Source organism: Heterodontus francisci, chromosome 3, assembly GCF_036365525.1.
Source record: "Heterodontus francisci isolate sHetFra1 chromosome 3, sHetFra1.hap1, whole genome shotgun sequence".
In the NCBI taxonomy this organism is placed as follows: domain Eukaryota; kingdom Metazoa; phylum Chordata; class Chondrichthyes; order Heterodontiformes; family Heterodontidae; genus Heterodontus; species Heterodontus francisci.
The window spans coordinates 72,260,739-72,287,025 of NC_090373.1; the positions used below are offsets into that span (position 1 = coordinate 72,260,739).

At 46.6% G+C, this 26,287-nt stretch overlaps 2 protein-coding genes across 2 annotated transcripts; both read right to left on the bottom strand.

Annotated features, from left to right (window-relative positions):
* Positions 1–6,464: 6,464 nt before the first annotated feature.
* LOC137367109 (mucin-22-like) lies at positions 6,465–8,353 on the bottom strand (the record flags this gene model as incomplete). The annotated part of the gene is made up of 2 exons (XM_068028546.1): positions 6,465–6,800; positions 7,880–8,353. Coding segments are annotated over 2 exons (810 nt in total), but the record flags the coding sequence as incomplete, so codon positions are not given.
* Positions 8,354–24,950: 16,597 nt separating this feature from the next.
* Positions 24,951–25,472, bottom strand: LOC137352343 (P-selectin glycoprotein ligand 1-like; the record flags this gene model as incomplete). The annotated part of the gene is made up of 1 exon (XM_068017638.1): positions 24,951–25,472. A coding segment is annotated over one exon (522 nt), but the record flags the coding sequence as incomplete, so codon positions are not given.
* Positions 25,473–26,287: the final 815 nt, after the last annotated feature.

Here is a 26,287-nt window from a genome sequence, read left to right on the forward strand (position 1 = left end):
ATGCTGAGATTCTCTGTGGTGAGATTTTCAGTGGTGTGAATCTTAGTGCTGAGATTCTCAGTATTCTGATTCTCAGTGTTCTGATTCTCTGGTGAGATTCTCAGTCGTCGAATTCTCAGTGGTTTCAGTCTCTGGTGTAAATCTCAGTGGTGCGAATCTCAGTGGTGTGAATCTCAGTGGTAAGATTCCCAGTGGTGTTATTCTCAGTGATCTGATTCTCGGTGTGAATCTCAGTGGTGTGATTCTCAGTGGTGTGATTCTCAGTGGTGTGAATCTCAGTGGTGTGAATCTCAGTGGTGTGATTCTCAGTGGTGTGAATCTCAGTGGTAAGATTCCCAGTGGTGTTATTCTCAGTGATCTGATTCTCGGTGTGAATCTCAGTGGTGTGACTCTCAGTGGTGTGAATCTCAGTGGTGGGATTCCCAGTGGTGTTATTCTCAGTGGTGTTATTCTCAGTGGTGTTATTCTCAGTGGTGTTATTCTCAGTGGTGCGATTCTCAGTGGTGCGATTCTCATCGGTGCGATTCTCAGTGGTGTGAATCTCAGAGGTGAGATTCTCAGTGGTGCGATTCTAAGTGGTGCGAATCTCAGTGTTTTCAGTCTCAGTGGTGTGATTCTCAATGGTGTGATTCTCAGTGGTCTGAATCTCAGTGGTGTGAATCTCAGTGGTGAGATTCCCAGTGGTGTTATTCTCAGTGGTGTGAATCTCAGTGGTTTGAATCTCAGTGGTGTGAATCTCAGTGGTGTGATTCTCAGTGGTGTGATTCTCGTGGTGCGATTCTCAGTGGTGCGATTCTCAGTGGTGCGAATCTCAGTGGTGCGAATCCCAGTGGTGCGATTCTCAGTGATGCGATTCTCAGTGGTGCGATTTTCAGTGGTGTTATTCCCAGTGGTGTGAATCTCAGTGGTGTGATTCTCAGTGGTGTGAATCTCAGTGGTGTGAATTTCAGTGGTGTGATTCTCAGTGGTGTGAATCTCAGTGGTGTGAATCTCAGTGGTGTGATTCTCAGTGGTTTCAGTCTCAGTGGTGCGATTCTCAGTGGTCTGAATCTCAGTGGTGAGATTCTCAGCGGTGTGAATCTCAGCCGTGTGATTCTCAGTGGTGTGAATCTCAGTAGCGTGAATCTCAGTGGTGTGATTCTCAGTGGTGTGAATCTCAGTGGTGTGAATTTCAGTGGTGAGATTCTCAGTGATGTGAATCTCAGTGGTGTGATTCTCAGTGGTGTGAATCTCAGTGGTGTGAATCTCAGTGGTGAGGTTCTCAGTCTTCTGATTCTCAGTGGTGAGATACTCAGTGGTGAGATTCTCAGTGGTGTGATTCTCAGTCTTGAGATTCTCAGTGGTGAGATTCCCAGTGGTGAGATTCCCAGTGGTGAGATTCCCAGTGGAGAGATTCTCAATTGTGTGATTCCCAGTGTTGTGATTCCCAGTAGTGTGATTCCCTGTGGTGTGATTCCCAATGGTGAGATTCTCAGTGGTGTGATTCCCAGTGTTGTGATTCCCAGTGGTGGTATTACCAGTAGTGTGATTCCCAGTGGCGTGATTCCCAGTGGAGAGATTCTCAGTGATGTGATTCTCAGTGGTGTGAATCGCAGTGGCGTGAATCTCAGTGGCGTGAATCTCAGTGGCGTGAATCGCAGTGGTGTGTATCGCAGTGGTGTGAATCGCAGTGGTGTGAATCGCAGTGGTGTGAATCTCAGTGGTGTAAATCTAAGTAATGTGATTCTCAGTGGTGATATTCCCAGTTGTGTTATTCTCAGTGATCTGATTCTCAGTGGTGTGAATCTCAGTAGTTTGATTCTCAGTGGTGAGATTCTCAGTGGTGTGAATCTCAGTGGTGTGCATCTCAGTGGTCTGAATCGCAGTGGTGAGATTCTCAGTGGTGTGATTCTCAGTGGTCTGAATCTCAGTGAGATTCTCAGTGGTGTGAATCGCAGTGGTGTGAAGCTCAATGGTTTGATTCTCAGTGGTTTCAGTCTCAGTGGTGTGATTCTCAGTGGTGTGATTCTCAGTGGTGTGAATCTCAGTGGTGTGAATCTCAGTGGTGTGATTCTCAGTGGTGTGATTCTCAGTGGTCTGAATCTCAGTGATATTCTCCGTGGTGTGAATCTCAGCCGTGGGAATCACAGTGGTGGGAATCTCAGTGATTTGATTCTCAGTGATGTGAATCTCAGTGGTGTGAATCTCAGTGGTGTGAATCTCAGTGGTGAGATTCTCAGTGGTGAGATTCTCAGTGGTGAGATTCTCAGTGGTGTGAATCTCAGTGGTGTGAATCTCAGTGGTGTCATTCTCAATCCTGAGATTCTCAGTGTTCTGATTCTCAGTGGTGAGATTCTCAGTGGTGAGGTTCTCTGTGTTGTTCATCTCAATGCTGAGATTCTCAGTGGTGAGATTCTCTGTGGTGAGATTTTCAGTGGTGTGAATCTCAATGCTGATATTCTCAGTATTCTGATTCTCAGTGTTCTGATTCCCAGTGGAGAGCTTCTCAGTGGTGAGATTCCCAGTGGTGAGATTCCCAGTGGTGAGATTCCCAGTGGTGTGAATCTCAGTGGTGTGAATCTCAGTGGTGAGATTCTCAGTGGTGAGATTCTCAGTGGTGAGATTCTCAGTGGTGTGAATCTCAGTGGTGTGAATCTCAGTGGTGTGAATCTCAGTGGTGTCATTCTCAATCCTGAGATTCTCAGTGTTCTGATTCTCAGTGGTGAGATTCTCAGTGGTGAGGTTCTCTGTGTTGTTCATCTCAATGCTGAGATTCTCAGTGGTGAGATTCTCTGTGGTGAGATTTTCAGTGGTGTGAATCTCAATGCTGATATTCTCAGTATTCTGATTCTCAGTGTTCTGATTCCCAGTGGAGAGCTTCTCAGTGGTGAGATTCCCAGTGGTGAGATTCCCAGTGGTGAGATTCCCAGTGGTGAGATTCTCAGTGGTGAGATTCTCAGTGGTGTGAATCTCAGTGGTGTGAATCTCAGTGGTGTGCATCTCAGTTGTCTGAATCTCAGTGGTGAGATTCTCAGTGGTGTGATTCTCAGTGGTCTGAATCTCAGTGAGATTCTCAGTGGTGTGAATCTCAGTGGTGTGAATCTCAATGGTGTGATTCTCAGTGGTTTCATTCTCAGTGGTTTCAGTCTCAGTGGTGTGATTCCCAGTGGTGAGATTCTCAGTGGTGTGATTGCCAGTTTTGAGATTCTCAGTGGTGCGATTCTCAGTGGTGAGATTCTCAGTGGTGAGATTCTCAGTGGTGAGATTCTCAGTGGTGTGATTCTCAGTGTTGTTGTTTCCCAGTGGTGTGATTCCCAGTGATGTGATTCCCAGTGGAGAGATTCTCAGTGATGTGATTCTCAGTGATGTGATTCCCAGTGGTGTGATTCTCAGTGGTGTGAATCTCAGTGGTGTGAATCTCAGTGGTTTGAATCTCAGTGGTGTGATTCTCAATGGTGTTATTCTCAGTGGTGAGATTCCCAGTTGTGTTATTCTCAGTGATCTGATTCTCAGTGGTGTGAATCTCAGTGGTGTGAATCTCAGTAGTTTGATTCTCAGTGGTGAGTTTCTCAGTGGTGTGAATCTCAGTGGTGTGAATCTCAGTGGTGTGATTCTCAGTGGTCTGAATCTCAGTGAGATTCTCAGTGGTGTGAATCTCAGTGGTGTGAATCTCAGTGGTCTGATTCTCAATGGTGTGAATCTCAGTGGTGTGATTGTCAGTGGTGTGAATCTCAGTGGTGTGATTCTCAGTGGTGTAAATCTCAATGGTGTGAATCTCAATGGTGTGATTCTCAGTGGTTTCAGTCTCAGTGGTTTCAGTCTCAGTGGTGTGATTCTCAGTGGTGTGATTCTCAGTGGTGTAAATCTCACTGGTGTGAATCTCAATGGTGTGAATCTCAATGGTGTGATTCTCAGTGGTTTCAGTCTCAGTGGTTTCAGTCTCAGTGGTGTGATTCTCAGTGGTGTGATTCTCAGTGGTGTGAATCTCAGTGGTGTGAATCTCAGTGGTGTGAATCTCAGTGGTGTGAATCTCAGTGGTGTGATTCTCAGTGGTGTGATTCTCAGTGGTGTGATTATCTGTGGTGTGAATCTCAGCCGTGGGAATCACAGTGGTGGGAATCTCAGTGATGTGATTCTCAGTGGTGTGAATCTCAGTGGTGTGAATCTCAGTGGTGAGATTCTCAGTGGTGAGATTCTCAGTGGTGAGATTCTCAGTGGTGTGAATCTCAGTGGTGTGAATCTCAGTGGTGTGAATCTCAGTGATGTGAATCTCAGTGGTGTCATTCTCAATCCTGAGATTCTCAGTGTTCTGATTCTCAGTGGTGAGATTCTCAGTGGTGAGGTTCTCTGTGTTGTTAATCTCAATGCTGAGATTCTCAGTGGTGTGATTCTCAGTGGTGAGATTCTCTGTGGTGAGATTTTCAGTGGTGTGAATCTCAATGCTGAGATTCTCAGTATTCTGATTCTCAGTGTTCTGATTCTCAGTGGTGAGATTCTCTGTGGTGAGATTTTCAGTGGTGTGAATCTCAATGCTGAGATTCTCAGTATTCTGATTCTCAGTGTTCTGATTCTCAGTGTTGAGATTCTCAGTCGTCTAATTCTCAGTGGTTTCAGTCTCAGTGGTGTAAATCTCAGTGGTGCGAATCTCAGTGGTGCGAATCTCAGTGGTGCGAATCTCTGTGGTGTTAATCTCAGTGATGTGAATCTCAGTGGTGTGAATCTCAACGGTGTCAGTCTCAGTGGTTTCAGTCTCAGTGGTGTGATTCTCAGTGGTGTGATTCTCAGTGATGTGAATTTCAGTGGTGTGATTCTCAGTGATGTGAATTTCAGTGGTGTGAATCTCAATGGTGTCATTCTCAGTGGTTTCAGTCTCAGTGGTGTGATTCTCAGTGGTGTGAATCTCAGTGGTGTGAATCTCAGTAGTTTGATTCTCAGTGGTGAGTTTCTCAGTGGTGTGAATCTCAGTGGTGTGAATCTCAGTGGTGTGATTCTCAGTGGTCTGAATCTCAGTGAGATTCTCAGTGGTGTGAATCTCAGTGGTGTGAATCTCAGTGGTCTGATTCTCAATGGTGTGAATCTCAGTGGTGTGATTCTCAGTGGTGTGAATCTCAGTGGTGTGATTCTCAGTGGTGTAAATCTCAATGGTGTGAATCTCAATGGTGTGATTCTCAGTGGTTTCATTCTCAGTGGTTTCAGTCTCAGTGGTGTGATTCTCAGTGGTGTGATTCTCAGTGGTGTCAATCTCAGTGGTGTGAATCTCAGTGGTGTGAATCTCAGTGGTGTGATTCTCAGTGGTGTGATTCTCAGTGGTGTGATTATCCGTGGTGTGAATCTCAGCCGTGGGAATCACAGTGGTGGGAATCTCAGTGATGTGATTCTCAGTGGTGTGAATCTCAGTGGTGTGAATCTCAGTGGTGAGATTCTCAGTGGTGAGATTCTCAGTGGTGTGAATCTCAGTGGTGTGAATCTCAGTGATGTGAATCTCAGTGGTGTCATTCTCAATCCTGAGATTCTCAGTGTTCTGATTCTCAGTGGTGAGATTCTCAGTGGTGAGGTTCTCTGTGTTGTTAATCTCAATGCTGAGATTCTCAGTGGTGTGATTCTCAGTGGTGAGATTCTCTGTGGTGAGATTTTCAGTGGTGTGAATCTCAATGCTGAGATTCTCAGTATTCTGATTCTCAGTGTTCTGATTCTCAGTGGTGAGATTCTCTGTGGTGAGATTTTCAGTGGTGTGAATCTCAATGCTGAGATTCTCAGTATTCTGATTCTCAGTGTTCTGATTCTCAGTGTTGAGATTCTCAGTCGTCTAATTCTCAGTGGTTTCAGTCTCAGTGGTGTAAATCTCAGTGGTGCGAATCTCAGTGGTGCGAATCTCAGTGGTGCGAATCTCTGTGGTGTTAATCTCAGTGATGTGAATCTCAGTGGTGTGAATCTCAACGGTGTCAGTCTCAGTGGTTTCAGTCTCAGTGGTGTGATTCTCAGTGGTGTGATTCTCAGTGATGTGAATTTCAGTGGTGTGATTCTCAGTGATGTGAATTTCAGTGGTGTGAATCTCAATGGTGTCATTCTCAGTGGTTTCAGTCACAGTGGTGTGATTCTCAGTGGTGTGAATCTCAGTGGTGTGATTCTCAGTGGTCTGAATCTCAGTGAGATTCTCAGTGGTGTGAATCTCAGCCGTGTGAATCACCTTGGTGGGAATCTCAGTGGTGTGATTCTCAGTGGAGTGAATCACAGTGGTGTGAATCTCAGTGGTGTGAATCTCAGTGGTGAGATTCTCAGTGGTGAGATTCTCAGTGGTGAGTTTCTCAGTGGTGAGATTCTCAGTGGTGTGAATCTCAGTGGTGTGAATCTCAGTGGTGAGATTCTCAGTGTTGTGAATCTCAGTGGTGTGATTCTCAATGGTGTGAATCTCAGTGGTGTGATTCTCAGTGTTGTGAATCTCAGTGGTGTGATTCTCAATGGTATGATTCACAGTGATGTAAATCTCAGTGGTGTGAATCTGTGGTGTGAATCTCAGTGGTGAGTTTCTCTATGGTGTGAATCTCAGTAATGTGATTCTCAGTGGTAAGATTCCCAGTGGTAAGATTCCCAGTTGTGTTATTCTCAGTGATCTCATTCTCAGTGGTGTGATTCCCACTGGTGTGATTCCCAGTGGTGTGATTCCCGGTGGTGGTATTATCATTGGTGGTATTATCAGTGGTGGTATTATCAGTGGTGTGATTCCCAGTGGTGTGATTCCCAGTGGTGTGATTCCCAGTGGTTAGATTCCCAGTAGTGAGTTCCTCAGTGGTGAGATTCCCAGTGGTGTGAATCCCAGTTATCTGATTCTCAGTGGTGTGAATCTCAGTGGTGTGGTTCTCAATGGTGTGATTCTCAGTGGTGTGAATCTCAGTGGTGTGATTCTCAGTGGTGTGAATCTCAGTGGTGTGAATCTCAGTAGTGTGAATCTCAGTGGTGTGATTCTCAATGGTGTAAATCTCAGTGGTGTAAATCTCAGTGGTGTGAATCTGTGGTGTGAATCTCAGTGGTGAGATTCTCAGTGGTGTGAATCTCAGTAATGTGATTCTCAGTGGTAAGATTCCCAGTGGTAAGATTCCCAGTTGTGTTATTCTCAGTGATCTCATTCTCAGTGGTGTGATTCTCAGTGGTCTGAATCTCAGTGAGATTCTCAGATTTAGATTTAGATTTTAGATTTAGAGATACAGCACTGAAACAGGCCCTTCGGCCCACCGAGTCTGTGCCGACCATTAACCACCCATTTATACTAATCCTACACTAATCCCATATTCTTACCACATCCTCACCTGTCCCTATATTCCCCTACCACCTACCTTTACTAGGGATAATTTATAATGGCCAATTTACCTAACAACTTGCAAGTCTTTTTGGCTGTGGGAGGAAACCGGAGCACCCGGAGGAAACCCACGCAGACACAGGGTGAACTTGTAAACTCCACAGAGGCAGTACCCAGAATTGAACCCGGGTTGCTGGAGCTGTGAGGCAGCGGTGCTAACCACTGCGCCACTGTGCCGCCCTCAGTGGTGTAAATCTCAGTGATGTGAATCTCAGTAGTGTGAAACTCAATGGTGTGATTCTCAGTGGTTTCAGTCTCAGTGGTGTGATTCTCAGTGGTGTGATTCTCAGTGGTGTGATTCTCAGTGGTCTGAATCTCAGTGAGATTCTCAGTGGTGTGAATCACAGCCGTGTGAATCAGAGTGGTGTGAATCTCAATGGTGTGATTCTCAGTGGTTTCAGTCTCAGTGGTATGATTCTCAGTGGTGTGATTCTCAGTGGTGTGATTCTCAGTGGCTTGATTCTCAGTGGCGTGATTCTCAGTGGTGTGAATCTCAGTGGTGTGAATCTCAGTGGTGAGATTCCCAGTGGTGAGATTCCCAGTGGTGTGAATCTCAGTGGTGTGTATCTCAGTGGTGTGAATCTCAATGGTGTGATTCTCAGTGGTTTCAGTCTCAGTGGTGTGATTCTCAGTGGTCTGAATCTCAGTGGTGAGATTCTCAGCGGTGTGAATCTCAGCCGTGTGATTCTCAGTGGTGTGAATCTCAGTAGCGTGAATCTCAGTGGTGTGATTCTCAGTGGTGTGAATCTCAGTGGTGTGAATTTCAGTGGTGTGATTCTCAGTGGTGTGAATCTCAGTGGTGTGAATCTCAGTGGTGTGATTCTCAATGGTTTCAGTCTCAGTGGTGCGATTCTCAGTGGTCTGAATCTCAGTGGTGAGATTCTCAGCGGTGTGAATCTCAGCCGTGTGATTCTCAGTGGTGTGAATCTCAGTAGCGTGAATCTCAGTGGTGTGATTCTCAGTGGTGTGAATCTCAGTGGTGTGAATTTCAGTGGTGAGATTCTCAGTGATGTGAATCTCAGTGGTGTGATTCTCAGTGGTGTGATTCTCAGTGGTGTGAATGTCAGTGGTGTGAATCTCAGTGGTGTGATTCTCAGTCTTGAGATTCTCTGTGGTGAGATTCTCTGGTGAGAATCTCTGTGGTGTGAATCTCAATGCTGAGATTCTCAGTATTCTGATTCTCAGTGGTGAGATTCTCAGTAGTCTTAGTCTCAGTGGTGAGAATCTCAGTGGCGGGAATCTCAGTGGCGTGTATCTCAGTGGAATAAATCTCAGTGTTGTGAATCTCAGTGGTGTGATTCTCAGTGGTGTGATTCTCAGTGGTGTGATTCTCAGTGGTGTGAATCTCAGTGGTGTGAATTTCAGTGGTGTGATTCTCAGTCGTGTGATTCTCAGTGGTGTGATTCTCAGTGGTGTGAATCTCAGTGGTGGGAATCTCAGTGATGTGAACCTCAGTGGTGTGAATCTCAGAGGTGTGATTCTCAATCATGAGATTCTCAGTGTTCTGATTCTCAGTGGTGAGATTCTCAGTGATGAGATTCTCGGTGTTGTTCATCTCAATGCTGAGATTCTCTGTGGTGAGATTTTCAGTGGTGTGAATCTTAGTGCTGAGATTCTCAGTATTCTGATTCTCAGTGTTCTGATTCTCTGGTGAGATTCTCAGTCGTCTAATTCTCAGTGGTTTCAGTCTCTGGTGTAAATCTCAGTGGTGCGAATCTCAGTGGTGTGAATCTCAGTGGTAAGATTCCCAGTGGTGTTATTCTCAGTGATCTGATTCTCGGTGTGAATCTCAGTGGTGTGATTCTCAGTGGTGTGATTCTCAGTGGTGTGAATCTCAGTGGTGTGAATCTCAGTGGTGTGATTCTCAGTGGTGTGAATCTCAGTGGTAAGATTCCCAGTGGTGTTATTCTCAGTGATCTGATTCTCGGTGTGAATCTCAGTGGTGTGAATCTCAGTGGTGTGAATCTCAGTGGTGGGATTCCCAGTGGTGTTATTCTCAGTGGTGTTATTCTCAGTGGTGTTATTCTCAGTGGTGCGATTCTCAGTGGTGCGATTCTCATCGGTGCGATTCTCAGTGGTGTGAATCTCAGAGGTGAGATTCTCAGTGGTGCGATTCTCAGTGGTGCGAATCTCAGTGTTTTCAGTCTCAGTGGTGTGATTCTCAATGGTGTGATTCTCAGTGGTCTGAATCTCAGTGGTGTGAATCTCAGTGGTGAGATTCCCAGTGGTGTTATTCTCAGTGGTGTGAATCTCAGTGGTTTGAATCTCAGTGGTGTGCATCTCAGTGGTGTGATTCTCAGTGGTGTGATTCTCGTGGTGCGATTCTCAGTGGTGCGATTCTCAGTGGTGCGAATCTCAGTGGTGCGAATCCCAGTGGTGCGAATCTCAGTGATGCGATTCTCAGTGGTGCGATTTTCAGTGGTGTTATTCCCAGTGGTGTGAATCTCAGTGGTGTGATTCTCAGTGGTGTGAATCTCAGTGGTGTGAATTTCAGTGGTGTGATTCTCAGTGGTGTGAATCTCAGTGGTGTGAATCTCAGTGGTGTGATTCTCAGTGGTTTCAGTCTCAGTGGTGCGATTCTCAGTGGTCTGAATCTCAGTGGTGACATTCTCAGCGGTGTGAATCTCAGCCGTGTGATTCTCAGTGGTGTGAATCTCAGTAGCGTGAATCTCAGTGGTGTGATTCTCAGTGGTGTGAATCTCAGTGGTGTGAATTTCAGTGGTGAGATTCTCAGTGATGTGAATCTCAGTGGTGTGATTCTCAGTGGTGTGAATCTCAGTGGTGTGAATCTCAGTGGTGAGATTCTCAGTCTTCTGATTCTCAGTGGTGAGATACTCAGTGGTGAGATTCTCAGTGGTGTGATTCTCAGTCTTGAGATTCTCTGTGGTGAGATTCTCTGGTGAGATTCTCTGTGGTGTGAATCTCAATGCTGAGATTCTCAGTATTCTGATTCTTAGTGGTGAGATTCTCAGTAGTCTTAGTCTCAGTGGTGAGAATCTCAGTGGCGGGAATCTCAGTGGCGTGTATCTCAGTGGAATGAATCTCAGTGTTGTGAATCTCAGTGGTGTGATTCTCAGTGGTGTGATTCTCAGTGGTGTGATTCTCAGTGGTGTGAATCTCAGTGGTGTGAATTTCAGTGGTGAGATTCTCAGTCGTGTGATTCTCAGTGGTGTGATTCTCAGTGGTGTGATTCTCAGTGGTGTGAATCTCAGTGGTGGGAATCTCAGTGATGTGAACCTCAGTGGTGTGAATCTCAGAGGTGTGATTCTCAATCATGAGATTCTCAGTGTTCTGATTCTCAGTGGTGAGATTCTCAGTGGTGAGATTCTCGGTGTTGTTCATCTCAATGCTGAGATTCTCTGTGGTGAGATTTTCAGTGGTGTGAATCTTAGTGCTGAGATTCTCAGTATTCTGATTCTCAGTGTTCTGATTCTCTGGTGAGATTCTCAGTCGTCTAATTCTCAGTGGTTTCAGTCTCTGGTGTAAATCTCAGTGGTGCGAATCTCAGTGGTGTGAATCTCAGTGGTAAGATTCCCAGTGGTGTTATTCTCAGTGATCTGATTCTCGGTGTGAATCTCAGTGGTGTGATTCTCAGTGGTGTGATTCTCAGTGGTGTGAATCTCAGTGGTGTGAATCTCAGTGGTGTGATTCTCAGTGGTGTGAATCTCAGTGGTAAGATTCCCAGTGGTGTCATTCTCAGTGATCTGATTCTCAGTGTGAATCTCAGTGGTGTGAATCTCAGTGGTGTGAATCTCAGTGGTGGGATTCCCAGTGGTGTTATTCTCAGCGGTGTTATTCTCAGTGGTGTTATTCTCAGTGGTGCGATTCTCAGTGGTGTGATTCTCAGTGGTGCGATTCTCATTGGTGCGATTCTCAGTGGTGTGAATCTCAGAGGTGAGAGTCTCAGTGGTGCGATTCTCAGTGGTGCGAATCTCAGTGTTTTCAGTCTCAGTGGTGTGATTCTCAATGGTGTGATTCTCAGTGGTCTGAATCTCAGTGGTGTGAATCTCAGTGGTGAGATTCCTAGTGGTGTTATTCTCAGTGATCTGATTCTCAGTGGTGTGAATCTCAGTGGTGTGAATCTCAGTGGTGTGATTCTCAGTGGTGTGAATCTCAGTGGTGTGAATCTCAGTGGTGTGATTCTCAGTGTTTTCAGTCACAGTGGTGTGATTCTCAATGGTGTGATTCTCAGTGGACTGAATCTCAGTGGTGTGATTCTCAGTGGTGAGATTCCCAGTGGTGTTATTCTCAGTGGTGTGAATCTCAGTGGTTTGAATCTCAGTGGTGTGAATCTCAGTGGTGTGATTCTCAGTGGTGTGATTCTCAGTGGTGCGATTCTCAGTGTTGCGAATCTCAGTGGTGCGAATCTCAGTGGTGCGAATCTCAGTGATGCGATTCTCAGTGGTGCGATTCTCAGTGGTGTTATTCCCAGTGGTGTGAATCTCAGTGGTGTGAATCTCAGTGGTGTGATTCTCAGTGGTGTGATTCTCAGTGGTTTCAGTCTCAGTGGTGTGAATCTCAGTGGTGTGAATCTCAGTGGTGAGATTCTCAGTGGTGTGATTCTCAGTGGTGTGATTCTCAGTGGTGGGATTCCCAGTGGTGTTATTCTCAGTGATCTGATTCTCAGTGGTGCAATTCTCAGTGGTGCGATTCTCAGTGGTGCGATTCTCAGTGGTGTGAATCTCAGTGGTGTGATTCTCAGTGGTTTCAGTCTCAGTGGTGTGATTCTCAATGGTGTGATTCCCAGCGGTGAGATTCTCAGTGGTTTGATTGTCAGTGGTGTGATTCCCGGCGCTGAGATTCTCAGTGGTTTGATTCTCAGTGGTGTGATTCCCAGCGGTGAGATTCTCAGTGGTGTGATTCCCAGCGGTGAGATTTTCAGTGGTATGATTCCCAGTGGTGTTATTCTCAGTGATCTGGTTCTCAGTGGTGTGATTCCCAGTGGTGAGATTTTCAGTGGTGTGATTCCCAGTGATGAGATTTGCAGTGGCGGGATTCTCAATGGTGTGATTCGCAGTGGAGAGATTCTCAGTGGTGTGATTGCGAGTGTTGAGATTCTCACTGGTGTGATTCCCAGTGTTGAGATTCTCTGTGGTGTGATTCTCAGTGGTGTGCTTCCCAATGCTGTGATTCCCAGTGCTGTGATTCCCAGTGTTGTGATTCTGAGTGATGTGATTCTCAGTGGTGTGATTCCCAGTGGTGTAATTCCCAATGGTGAGATTCTCAGTGGTGTGATTGCCAGTGCTGAGATTCTCAGTGGTGTGAATCTCAGTGGTGTGATTCCCAGTGGTGAGATTCTCAGTGGTGTTATTCCCAGTGGTGTGATTCCCAGTGGTGTGATTCCCAGTGGTGTGATTCCCTGTGGTGTGATTCCCAGTGGAGGTATTATCAGTGGTGTGATTCACAGTGGAGAGATTCTCAGTCGTCTGATTCTCAGTGGTGTGATTCCCGGTGGTGGTATTATCAGTAGTGTGATTCCCAGTGGTGTGATTCTCAGTGATCTGATTTACAGTGGTGTGATTCCCAGTGGTGTGATTCCCAGTGGTGAGATTTCCAGTGGTGAGTTCCTCAGTGGTGAGATTCCCAGTGGTTTGAATCCCAGTTATCTGATTCTCAGTGGTGTGAATCTCAGTGGTGTGAATCTCAGTGGTGTGATTCTCAGTGGTGTGATTCTCAGTGGTTTCAGTCTCAGTGGTGTGAATCTCAGTGGTGTGAATCTCAGTGGTGAGATTCTCAGTGGTGTGATTCTCAGTGGTGTGATTCTCAGTGGTGGGATTCCCAGTGGTGTTATTCTCAGTGATCTGATTCTCAGTGGTGCAATTCTCAGTGGTGCGATTCTCAGTGGTGCGATTCTCAGTGGTGTGAATCTCAGTGGTGTGATTCTCAGTGGTTTCAGTCTCAGTGGTGTGATTCTCAATGGTGTGATTCCCAGCGGTGAGATTCTCAGTGGTTTGATTGTCAGTGGTGTGATTCCCGGCGCTGAGATTCTCAGTGGTTTGATTCTCAGTGGTGTGATTCCCAGCGGTGAGATTCTCAGTGGTGTGATTCCCAGCGGTGAGATTTTCAGTGGTATGATTCCCAGTGGTGTTATTCTCAGTGATCTGGTTCTCAGTGGTGTGATTCCCAGTGGTGAGATTTTCAGTGGTGTGATTCCCAGTGATGAGATTTGCAGTGGCGGGATTCTCAATGGTGTGATTCGCAGTGCAGAGATTCTCAGTGGTGTGATTGCGAGTGTTGAGATTCTCACTGGTGTGATTCCCAGTGGTGAGATTCTCTGTGGTGTGATTCTCAGTGGTGTGCTTCCCAATGCTGTGATTCCCAGTGCTGTGATTCCCAGTGTTGTGATTCTGAGTGATGTGATTCTCAGTGGTGTGATTCCCAGTGGTGTGATTCCCAATGGTGAGATTCTCAGTGGTGTGATTGCCAGTGCTGAGATTCTCAGTGGTGTGATTCTCAGTGGTGTGATTCCCAGTGGTGAGATTCTCAGTGGTGTTATTCCCAGTGGTGTGATTCCCAGTGGTGTGATTCCCAGTGGTGTGATTCCCTGTGGTGTGATTCCCAGTGGAGGTATTATCAGTGGTGTGATTCCCAGTGGTGTGATTCACAGTGGAGAGATTCTCAGTCGTCTGATTCTCAGTGGTGTGATTCCCGGTGGTGGTATTATCAGTAGTGTGATTCCCAGTGGTGTGATTCTCAGTGATCTGATTTACAGTGGTGTGATTCCCAGTGGTGTGATTCCCAGTGGTGAGATTTCCAGTGGTGAGTTCCTCAGTGGTGAGATTCCCAGTGGTTTGAATCCCAGTTATCTGATTCTCAGTGGTGTGAATCTCAGTGGTGTGAATCTCAGTGGTGTGATTCTCAATGGTGTGACTCTCAGTGGTGTGATTCTCAGTGGTGTGAATCTCAGTGTTGTGATTCCCAGCGGTGAGATTCTCATTGGTTTGATTCTCAGTGGTGTGATTCCCAGCGGTGAGATTTTCAGAGGTGTGATTCCCAGTGATGAGATTCGCAGTGGCGGGTTTCTCAATGGTGTGATTCGCAGTGGAGAGATTCTCAGTGGTGTGATTGCCAGTGTTGAGATTGCCAGTGCTGAGATTGCCAGTGCTGAGATTCTCACTGTTGTGCTTCCCAATGCTGTGATTCCCAGTGCTGTGATTCCCAGTGTTGTGATTCTGAGTGTTGTGATTCTGAGTGTTGTGATTCTGAGTGTTGTGATTCTGAGTGGTGTGATTCTCAGTGGTGTGATTGACAGTGGTGTGATTCCCAGTTGTGTGATTCCCAGTGGTGAGATTCTCAGTGGTGTGATTGCCAGTGCTGAGATTCTCAGTGGTGTGATGCTCAGTGGTGTGATTCCCACTGGTGAGATTCTCAGTGGTGTGATTCCCAGTGGTGTGATTCCCAGTGGTGTGATTCCCAGTGGTGTGATTCCCAATGGTGAGATTCTCAGTGGTGTGATTCCCAGTGTTGTGATTCCCAGTGGTGGTATTATCAGTGGTGTGATTCCCAGTGGTGTGATTCACAGTGGAGAGATTCTCAGTCATCTGATTCACAGTGGTGTGATTCCCGGTGGTGGTATTATCAGTGGTGTGATTCCCAGTGGTGTGATTCTCAGTGATCTGATTCCCAGTGGTGTGATTCCCAGTGGTGTGATTCCCAGTGGTGAGATTTCCAGTGGTGAGTTCCTCAGTGGTGAGATTCCCAGTGGTGCGAATCCCAGTTATCTGATTCTCAGTGGTGTGAATCTCAGTGGTGTGAATCTCAGTGGTGTGATTCTCAGTGGTGTGATTCTCAGTGGTGTGAATCTCAGTGGTGTGAATCTCAGTGGTCTGATTCTCAGTGGTGTAATTCTCAGTGGTGTGAATCTGTGGTGTGAATCTCAGTGGTGAGATTCTCAGTGGTGTGAATCTCGGTGGTGTGATTCTCAGTGGTGTGATTCTTAGTGGTGGGATTCCCAGTGGTGTTATTCTCAGTGATCTGATTCTCAGTGGTGCGATTCTCAGTGCTGTGAATCTCAATGGTGTGAATCTCAGTGGTGTGCTTCTCAGCGGTGAGATTCTCAGTGGTGTGATTCTCAGTGGTGTGCTTCCCAATGCTGTGATTCCCAGTGCTGTGATTCCCAGTGTTGTGATTCTGAGTGTTGTGATTCTGAGTGTTGTGATTCTGAGTGTTGTGATTCTGAGTGGTGTGATTCTCAGTGGTGTGATTGACAGTGGTGTGATTCCCAGCTGTGTGATTCCCAGCGGTGAGATTCTCAGTGGTGTGATTGCCAGTGCTGAGATTCTCAGTGGTGTGATGCTCAGTGGTGTGATTCCCACTGGTGAGATTCTCAGTGGTGTGATTCCCAGTGGTGTGATTCCCAGTGGTGTGATTCCCAGTGGTGTGATTCCCAATGGTGAGATTCTCAGTGGTGTGATTCCCAGTGTTGTGATTCCCAGTGGTGGTATTATCAGTGGTGTGATTCCCAGTGGTGTGATTCACAGTGGAGAGATTCTCAGTCATCTGATTCACAGTGGTGTGATTCCCGGTGGTGGTATTATCAGTGGTGTGATTCCCAGTGGTGTGATTCTCAGTGATCTGATTCCCAGTGGTGTGATTCACAGTGGTGTGATTCCCAGTGGTGAGATTTCCAGTGGTGAGTTCCTCAGTGGTGAGATTCCCAGTGGTGCGAATCCCAGTTATCTGATTCTCAGTGGTGTGAATCTCAGTGGTGTGAATCTCAGTGGTGTGATTCTCAGTGGTGTGATTCTCAGTGGTGTGAATCTCAGTGGTGTGATTCTCAGTGGTGTGATTCTCAGTGGTGTGAATCTCAGTGGTGTGAATCTCAGTGGTGTGATTCTCAGTGGTGTGAATCTCAGTGGTAAGATTCCCAGTGGTGTCATTCTCAGTGATCTGATTCTCAGTGTGAATCTCAGTGGTGTGAATCTCAGTGGTGTGAATCTCAGTGGTGGGATTCCCAGTGGTGTTATTCTCAGCGGTGTTATTCTCAGTGGTGTTATTCTCAGTGGTGCGATTCTCAGTGGTGTGATTCTCAGTGGTGCGATTCTCATTGGTGCGATTCTCAGTGGTGTGAATCTCAGAGGTGAGATTCTCAGTGGTGCGATTCTCAGTGGTGCGAATCTCAGTGTTTTCAGTCTCAGTGGTGTGATTTTCAATGGTGTGATTCTCAGTGGTCTGAATCTCAGTGGTGTGAATCTCAGTGGTGAGATTCCTAGTGGTGTTATTCTCAGTGATCTGATTCTCAGTGGTGTGAATCTCAGTGGTGTGAATCTCAGTGGTGTGATTCTCAGTGGTGTGAATCTCAGTGGTGTGAATCTCAGTGGTGTGATTCTCAGTGTTTTCAGTCACAGTGGTGTGATTCTCAATGGTGTGATTCTCAGTGGACTGAATCTCAGTGGTGTGATTCTCAGTGGTGAGATTCGCAGTGGTGTTATTCTCAGTGGTGTGAATCTCAGTGGTTTGAATCTCAGTGGTGTGAATCTCAGTGGTGTGATTCTCAGTGGTGTGATTCTCAGTGGTGCGATTCTCAGTGGTGCGAATCTCAGTGGTGCGAATCTCAGTGGTGCGAATCTCAGTGATGCGATTCTCAGTGGTGCGATTCTCAGTGGTGTTATTCCCAGTGGTGTGAATCTCAGTGGTGTGAATCTCAGTGGTGTGATTCTCAGTGGTGTGATTCTCAGTGGTTTCAGTCTCAGTGGTGTGAATCTCAGTGGTGTGAATCTCAGTGGTGAGATTCTCAGTGGTGTGATTCTCAGTGGTGTGATTCTCAGTGGTGGGATTCCCAGTGGTGTTATTCTCAGTGATCTGATTCTCAGTGGTGCAATTCTCAGTGGTGCGATTCTCAGTGGTGCGATTCTCAGTGGTGTGAATCTCAGTGGTGTGATTCTCAGTGGTTTCAGTCTCAGTGGTGTGATTCTCAATGGTGTGATTCCCAGCGGTGAGATTCTCAGTGGTTTGATTGTCAGTGGTGTGATTCCCGGCGCTGAGATTCTCAGTGGTTTGATTCTCAGTGGTGTGATTCCCAGCGGTGAGATTCTCAGTGGTGTGATTCCCAGCGGTGAGATTTTCAGTGGTATGATTCCCAGTGGTGTTATTCTCAGTGATCTGGTTCTCAGTGGTGTGATTCCCAGTGGTGAGATTTTCAGTGGTGTGATTCCCAGTGATGAGATTTGCAGTGGCGGGATTCTCAATGGTGTGATTCGCAGTGGAGAGATTCTCAGTGGTGTGATTGCGAGTGTTGAGATTCTCACTGGTGTGATTCCCAGTGGTGAGATTCTCTGTGGTGTGATTCTCAGTGGTGTGCTTCCCAATGCTGTGATTCCCAGTGCTGTGATTCCCAGTGTTGTGATTCTGAGTGATGTGATTCTCAGTGGTGTGATTCCCAGTGGTGTGATTCCCAATGGTGAGATTCTCAGTGGTGTGATTGCCAGTGCTGAGATTCTCAGTGGTGTGATTCTCAGTGGTGTGATTCCCAGTGGTGAGATTCTCAGTGGTGTTATTCCCAGTGGTGTGATTCCCAGTGGTGTGATTCCCAGTGGTGTGATTCCCTGTGGTGTGATTCCCAGTGGAGGTATTATCAGTGGTGTGATTCCCAGTGGTGTGATTCACAGTGGAGAGATTCTCAGTCGTCTGATTCTCAGTGGTGTGATTCCCGGTGGTGGTATTATCAGTAGTGTGATTCCCAGTGGTGTGATTCTCAGTGATCTGATTTACAGTGGTGTGATTCCCAGTGGTGTGATTCCCAGTGGTGAGATTTCCAGTGGTGAGTTCCTCAGTGGTGAGATTCCCAGTGGTTTGAATCCCAGTTATCTGATTCTCAGTGGTGTGAATCTCAGTGGTGTGAATCTCAGTGGTGTGATTCTCAATGGTGTGACTCTCAGTGGTGTGATTCTCAGTGGTGTGAATCTCAGTGTTGTGATTCCCAGCGGTGAGATTCTCATTGGTTTGATTCTCAGTGGTGTGATTCCCAGCGGTGAGATTTTCAGTGGTGTGATTCCCAGTGATGAGATTCGCAGTGGCGGGTTTCTCAATGGTGTGATTCGCAGTGGAGAGATTCTCAGTGGTGTGATTGCCAGTGTTGAGATTGCCAGTGCTGAGATTGCCAGTGCTGAGATTCTCACTGTTGTGCTTCCCAATGCTGTGATTCCCAGTGCTGTGATTCCCAGTGTTGTGATTCTGAGTGTTGTGATTCTGAGTGTTGTGATTCTGAGTGTTGTGATTCTGAGTGGTGTGATTCTCAGTGGTGTGATTGACAGTGGTGTGATTCCCAGTTGTGTGATTCCCAGTGGTGAGATTCTCAGTGGTGTGATTGCCAGTGCTGAGATTCTCAGTGGTGTGATGCTCAGTGGTGTGATTCCCACTGGTGAGATTCTCAGTGGTGTGATTCCCAGTGGTGTGATTCCCAGTGGTGTGATTCCCAGTGGTGTGATTCCCAATGGTGAGATTGTCAGTGGTGTGATTCCCAGTGTTGTGATTCCCAGTGGTGGTATTATCAGTGGTGTGATTCCCAGTGGTGTGATTCACAGTGGAGAGATTCTCAGTCATCTGATTCACAGTGGTGTGATTCCCGGTGGTGGTATTATCAGTGGTGTGATTCCCAGTGGTGTGATTCTCAGTGATCTGATTCCCAGTGGTGTGATTCCCAGTGGTGTGATTCCCAGTGGTGAGATTTCCAGTGGTGAGTTCCTCAGTGGTGAGATTCCCAGTGGTGCGAATCCCAGTTATCTGATTCTCAGTGGTGTGAATCTCAGTGGTGTGAATCTCAGTGGTGTGATTCTCAGTGGTGTGATTCTCAGTGGTGTGAATCTCAGTGGTGTGAATCTCAGTGGTCTGATTCTCAGTGGTGTAATTCTCAGTGGTGTGAATCTGTGGTGTGAATCTCAGTGGTGAGATTCTCAGTGGTGTGAATCTCGGTGGTGTGATTCTCAGTGGTGTGATTCTTAGTGGTGGGATTCCCAGTGGTGTTATTCTCAGTGATCTGATTCTCAGTGGTGCGATTCTCAGTGCTGTGAATCTCAATGGTGTGAATCTCAGTGGTGTGATTCTCAGCGGTGAGATTCTCAGTGGTGTGATTCTCAGTGGTGTGCTTCCTAATGCTGTGATTCCCAGTGCTGTGATTCCCAGTGTTGTGATTCTGAGTGTTGTGATTCTGAGTGTTGTGATTCTGAGTGTTGTGATTCTGAGTGTTGTGATTCTGAGTGTTGTGATTCTCAGTGGTGTGATTGACAGTGGTGTGATTCCCAGCTGTGTGATTCCCAGCGGTGAGATTCTCAGTGGTGTGATTGCCAGTGCTGAGATTCTCAGTGGTGTGATGCTCAGTGGTGTGATTCCCACTGGTGAGATTCTCAGTGGTGTGATTCCCAGTGGTGTGATTCCCAGTGGTGTGATTCCCAGTGGTGTGATTCCCAATGGTGAGATTCTCAGTGGTGTGATTCCCAGTGTTGTGATTCCCAGTGGTGGTATTATCAGTGGTGTGATTCCCAGTGGTGTGATTCACAGTGGAGAGATTCTCAGTCATCTGATTCACAGTGGTGTGATTCCCGATGGTGGTATTATCAGTGGTGTGATTCCCAGTGGTGTGATTCTCAGTGATCTGATTCCCAGTGGTGTGATTCCCAGTGGTGTGATTCCCAGTGGTGAGATTTCCAGTGGTGAGTTCCTCAGTGGTGAGATTCCCAGTGGTGCGAATCCCAGTTATCTGATTCTCAGTGGTGTGAATCTCAGTGGTGTGAATCTCAGTGGTGTGATTCTCAGTGGTGTGATTCTCATTGGTGTGAATCTCAGTGGTGTGAATCTCAGTGGTGTGAATCTCAGTGGTCTGATTCTCAGTGGTGTAATTCTCAGTGGTGTGAATCTGTGGTGTGAATCTCAGTGGTGAGATTCTCAGTGGTGTGAATCTCGGTGGTGTGATTCTCAGTGGTGTGATTCTTAGTGGTGGGATTCCCAGTGGTGTTATTCTCAGTGATCTGATTCTCAGTGGTGCGATTCTCAGTGCTGTGAATCTCAATGGTGTGAATCTCAGTGGTGTGATTCTCAGCGGTGTGAATCTCAGCCGTATGATTCTCAGCGGTGTGAATCTCAGTAGCGTGAATCTCAGTGGCGTGATTCTCAGTGGCGTGAATCTCAGTGGCGTGAATCTCAGTGGTGTGAATTTCAGTGGTGAGATTCTCAGTGGTGAGATTCTCAGTGCTGTGAATCTCAGTGATGTGTATCTCGGTGGTGTGATTTTCAGTGGTGAGATTCTCAGTGATGTGAATCTCAGTGGTGTGATTCTCAGTGGTGTGAATCTCAGTGGTGTGAATCTCAGTGATGTGAATCTCAGTGGTGTGAATCTCAGTGGTGTGAATCTCAGTGGTGAGATTCTCAGTCTTCTGATTCTCAGTGGTGAGATTCTCAGTGGTGTGATTCTCAGTGGTGAGATTCTCTGTGGTGAGATTCTCTAGTGAGATTCTCAGTGGTGTGAATCTCAGTGGCGGGAATCTCAGTGGTTTGATTCTCAGTGGTGAGATTCTCAGTGGTGTGAATCTCAATGGTGTGATTCTCAGTGGTGTGATTCTCAGTGGTGTGAATCTCAGTGGTGTGAATTTTAGTGGTGAGATTCTCAGTCGTGTGATTCTCAGTGGTGTGATTCTCAGTGGTGTGAATCTCAGTGGTGGGAATCTCAGTGATGTGAACCTCAGTGGTGTGAATCTCAGTGGTGTGATTCTCAATCCTGAGATTCTCAGTGGTGAGATTCTCGGTGTTGTTCATCTCAATGCTGAGATTCTCAGTGGTGAGATTCTCCCTGGTGTGATTCTCTGTGGTGAGATTCTCTGTGGTGAGATTTTCAGTGGTGTGAATCTTAGTGCTGAGATTCTCAGTATTCTGATTCTCAGTGTTCTGATTCTCTGGTGAGATTCTCAGTCGTCTAATTCTCAGTGGTTTCAGTCTCTGGTGTAAATCTCAGTGGTGCGAATCTCAGTGGTGTGAATCTCAGTGGTAAGATTCCCAGTGGTGTTATTCTCAGTGATCTGACTCTCGGTGTGAATCTCAGTGGTGTGAATCTCAGTGGTGTGAATCTCAGTGGTGTGATTCTCAGTGGTGTGAATCTCAGTGGTGAGAATCTCAGTGGTGTGATTCTCAGTGGTGTGAATCTCAGTGGTAAGATTCCCAGTGGTGTTATTCTCAGTGATCTGATTCTCAGTGGTGCGATTCTCAGTGGTGCGATTCTTAGTGGTGCGATTCTCAGTGGTGCGAATCTCAGTGTTTTCAGTCTCAGTGGTGTGATTCTCAATGGTGTGATTCTCAATGGTCTGAATCTCAGTGGTGTGAATCTCAGTGGTGAGATTCCCAGTGGTGTTATTCTCAGTGATCTGATTCTCAGTGGTGTGAATCTCAGTGGTGTGAATCTCAGTGGTGTGAATCTCAGTGTTGTGATTCTCAGTGGTGTGATTCTCAGTGGTCTGAATCTCAATGGTGTGAATCTCAGTGGTGAGATTCCCAGTGGTGTTATTCTCAGTGATCTGATTCTCAGTGGTGTGAATTTCAGTGGTGTGAATCTCAGTGGTGTGATTCTCAGTGGTGTGAATCTCAGTGGTGTGATTCTCAGTGGTGTGATTCTCAGTGGTGTGATTCTCAGTGGTGCAATTCCCAGTGGTGCGAATCTCAGTGGTGCGAATCTCAGTGATGCGATTCTCAGTGGTGGGATTCTCAGTGGTGTGATTCTCAGTGGTGAGATTCCCAGTGGTGTTATTCCCAGTGGTGTTATTCTCAGTGGTGTGAATCTCAGTGGTGTGATTCTCAGTGGTTTTAGTCTCAGTGGTGTGATTCTCAGTGGTGTGAATCTCAGTGGTGTTAATCTCAGTGGTGTGAATCTCAGTGGTGTTATTCTCAGTGGTGTGAATCTCAGTGGTGTGATTCTCAGTGGTTTCAGTCTCAGTGGTGTGATTCTCAATGGTGTGATTCTCAATGGTGTGATTCCCAGCGGTGAGATTCTCAGTGGTTTGATTCTCAGTGGTGTGATTCCCAGCGGTGAGATTCTCAGTGGTGTGAATCTCAGTGGTGGGAATCTCAGTGATGTGAACCTCAGTGGTGTGAATCTCAGTGGTGTGATTCTCAATCCTGAGATTCTCAGTGGTGAGATTCTCAGTGGTGAGATTCTCGGTGTTGTTCATCTCAATGCTGAGATTCTCAGTGGTGAGATTCTCCCTGGTGTGATTCTCTGTGGTGAGATTCTCTGTGGTGAGATTTTCAGTGGTGTGATTCCCAGCGGTGAGATTCTCAGTGGTGTGAATCTCAGTGGTGGGAATCTCAGTGATGTGAACCTCAGTGGTGTGAATCTCAGTGGTGTGATTCTCAATCCTGAGATTCTCAGTGGTGAGATTCTCAGTGGTGAGATTCTCGGTGTTGTTCATCTCAATGCTGAGATTCTCAGTGGTGAGATTCTCCCTGGTGTGATTCTCAGTGTTCTGATTCTCTGGTGAGATTCTCAGTCGTCTAATTCTCAGTGGTTTCAGTCTCTGGTGTAAATCTCAGTGGTGCGAATCTCAGTGGTGTGAATCTCAGTGGTAAGATTCCCAGTGGTGTTATTCTCAGTGATCTGATTCTCGGTGTGAATCTCAGTGGTGTGAATCTCAGTGGTGTGAATCTCAGTGGTGTGATTCTCAGTGGTGTGAATCTCAGTGGTGAGAATCTCAGTGGTGTGATTCTCAGTGGTGTGAATCTCAGTGGTAAGATTCCCAGTGGTGTTATTCTCAGTGATCTGATTCTCAGTGGTGCGATTCTCAGTGGTGCGATTCTTAGTGGTGCGATTCTCAGTGGTGCGAATCTCAGTGTTTTCAGTCTCAGTGGTGTGATTCTCAATGGTGTGATTCTCAATGGTCTGAATCTCAGTGGTGTGAATCTCAGTGGTGAGATTCCCAGTGGTGTTATTCTCAGTGATCTGATTCTCAGTGGTGTGAATCTCAATGGTGTGAATCTCAGTGGTGTGAATCTCAGTGGTGTGATTCTCAGTGGTGTGATTCTCAGTGGTCTGAATCTCAATGGTGTGAATCTCAGTGGTGAGATTCCCAGTGGTGTTATTCTCAGTGATCTGATTCTCAGTGGTGTGAATTTCAGTGGTGTGAATCTCAGTGGTGTGATTCTCAGTGGTGTGAATCTCAGTGGTGTGATTCTCAGTGGTGTGATTCTCAGTGGTGTGATTCTCAGTGGTGTGATTCTCAGTGGTGTGAATCTCAGTGGTGTGAATCTCAGTGGTGGGATTCCCAGTGGTGTTATTCTCAGTGGTGCGATTCTCAGTGGTGCGATTCTCAGTGATCTGATTCTCAGTGGTGCGATTCTCAGTGGTGTGATTCTCAGTGGTTTTAGTCTCAGTGGTGTGATTCTCAGTGGTGTGAATCTCAGTGGTGTGAATCTCAGCCGTGTGATTCTCAGCGGTGTGAATCTCAGTAGCGTGAATCTCAGTGGCGTGATTCTCAGTGGCGTGAATCTCAGTGGCGTGAATCTCAGTGGTGTGAATTTCAGTGGTGAGATTCTCAGTGGTGAGATTCTCAGTGCTGTGAATCTCAGTGATGTGAATCTCGGTGGTGTGATTTTCAGTGGTGAGATTCTCAGTGATGTGAATCTCAGTGGTGTGATTCTCAGTGGTGTGAATCTCAGTGGTGTGAATCTCAGTGATGTGAATCTCAGTGGTGTGAATCTCAGTGGTGTGAATCTCAGTGGTGAGATTCTCAGTCTTCTGATTCTCAGTGGTGAGATTCTCAAAAGTGAAATTCTCAGTGGTGAGATTCTCAGTGGTGAGATTCTCAGTGGTGTGATTCTCAGTGGTGAGATTCTCTGTGGTGAGATTCTCTAGTGAGATTCTCAGTGGTGTGAATCTCAGTGGCGGGAATCTCAGTGGTTTGATTCTCAGTGGTGAGATTCTCAGTGGTGTGAATCTCAATAGTGTGATTCTCAGTGGTGTGATTCTCAGTGGTGTGAATCTCAGTGGTGTGAATTTTAGTGGTGAGATTCTCAGTCGTGTGATTCTCAGTGGTGTGATTCTCAGTGGTGTGAATCTCAGTGGTGGGAATCTCAGTGATGTGAACCTCAGTGGTGTGAATCTCAGTGGTGTGATTCTCAATCCTGAGATTCTCAGTGGTGAGATTCTCGGTGTTGTTCATCTCAATGCTGAGATTCTCAGTGGTGAGATTCTCCCTGGTGTGATTCTCTGTGGTGAGATTCTCTGTGGTGAGATTTTCAGTGGTGTGAATCTTTGTGCTGAGATTCTCAGTATTCTGATTCTCAGTGTTCTGATTCTCTGGTGAGATTCTCAGTCGTCTAATTCTCAGTGGTTTCAGTCTCTGGTGTAAATCTCAGTGGTGTGAATCTCAGTGGTGTGATTCTCAGTGGTGTGAATCTCAGTGGTGAGAATCTCAGTGGTGTGATTCTCAGTGGTGTGAATCTCAGTGGTAAGATTCCCAGTGGTGTTATTCTCAGTGATCTGATTCTCAGTGGTGCGATTCTCAGTGGTGCGATTCTTAGTGGTGCGATTCTCAGTGGTGTGATTCTCAATGGTGTGATTCTCAATGGTCTGAATCTCAGTGGTGTGAATCTCAGTGGTGAGATTCCCAGTGGTGTTATTCTCAGTGATCTGATTCTCAGTGGTGTGAATCTCAGTGGTGTGAATCTCAGTGGTGTGAATCTCAGTGGTGTGATTCTCAGTGGTGTGATTCTCAGTGGTCTGAATCTCAATGGTGTGAATCTCAGTGGTGAGATTCCCAGTGGTGTTATTCTCAGTGATCTGATTCTCAGTGGTGTGAATTTCAGTGGTGTGAATCTCAGTGGTGTGATTCTCAGTGGTGTGAATCTCAGTGGTGTGATTCTCAGTGGTGTGATTCTCAGTGGTGTGATTCTCATTGGTGCGATTCCCAGTGGTGCGAATCTCAGTGGTGCGAATCTCAGTGATGCGATTCTCAGTGGTGGGATTCTCAGTGGTGTGATTCTCAGTGGTGAGATTCCCAGTGGTGTTATTCCCAGTGGTGTTATTCTCAGTGGTGTGAATCTCAGTGGTGTGATTCTCAGTGGTTTTAGTCTCAGTGGTGTGATTCTCAGTGGTGTGAATCTCAGTGGTGTGAATCTCAGTGGTGTGAATCTCAGTGGTGTTATTCTCAGTGGTGAGAATCTCAGTGGTGTGATTCTCAGTGGTTTCAGTCTCAGTGGTGTGATTCTCAATGGTGTGATTCTCAATGGTGTGATTCCCAGCGGTGAGATTCTCAGTGGTTTGATTCTCAGTGGTGTGATTCCCAGCGGTGAGATTCTCAGTGGTGTGATTCTCAGTGGTGTGATTCCCAGCGGTGAGATTCTCAGTGGTTTGATTCTCAGTGGTGTGATTCCCAGCGGAGAGATTTTCAGTGGTGTGATTCCCAGTGGTGTTATTGCCAGTGATCTGATTCTCATTGGTGCGATTCTCAGTGGTGCGATTCCCAGCGGTCAGATTCTCAGTGGTTTGATTCTTAGTGGTGTGATTCCCAGCGGTGAGATTCTCATTGGTTTGATTCTCAGTGGTGTGATTCCCAGTGGAGAGATTCTCAGTGGTGTGATTGCCAGTGTTGAGATTGCCAGTGCTGAGATTGCCAGTGCTGAGATTCTCACTGGTGTGATTCCCAGTGGTGAGATTCTCAGTGGTGTGATTCTGAGTGGTGTGCTTCCCAATGCTGTGATTCCCGGTGCTGTGATTCCCAGTGCTGTGATTCCCAGTGCTGTGATTCTCAGTGGTGTGATTCTCAGTGGTGTGAATCTCAGTGGTGTGAATCTCAGTGGTGGGATTCCCAGTGGTGTTATTCTCAGTGGTGCGATTCTCAGTGGTGCGATTCTCAGTGATCTGATTCTCAGTGGTGCGATTCTCAGTGGTGCGATTCTCAGTGGTGTGAATCTCAATGGTGTGAATCTCAGTGGTGTGTTTCTCAGCGGTGTGAATCTCAGCCATGTGATTCTCAGCGG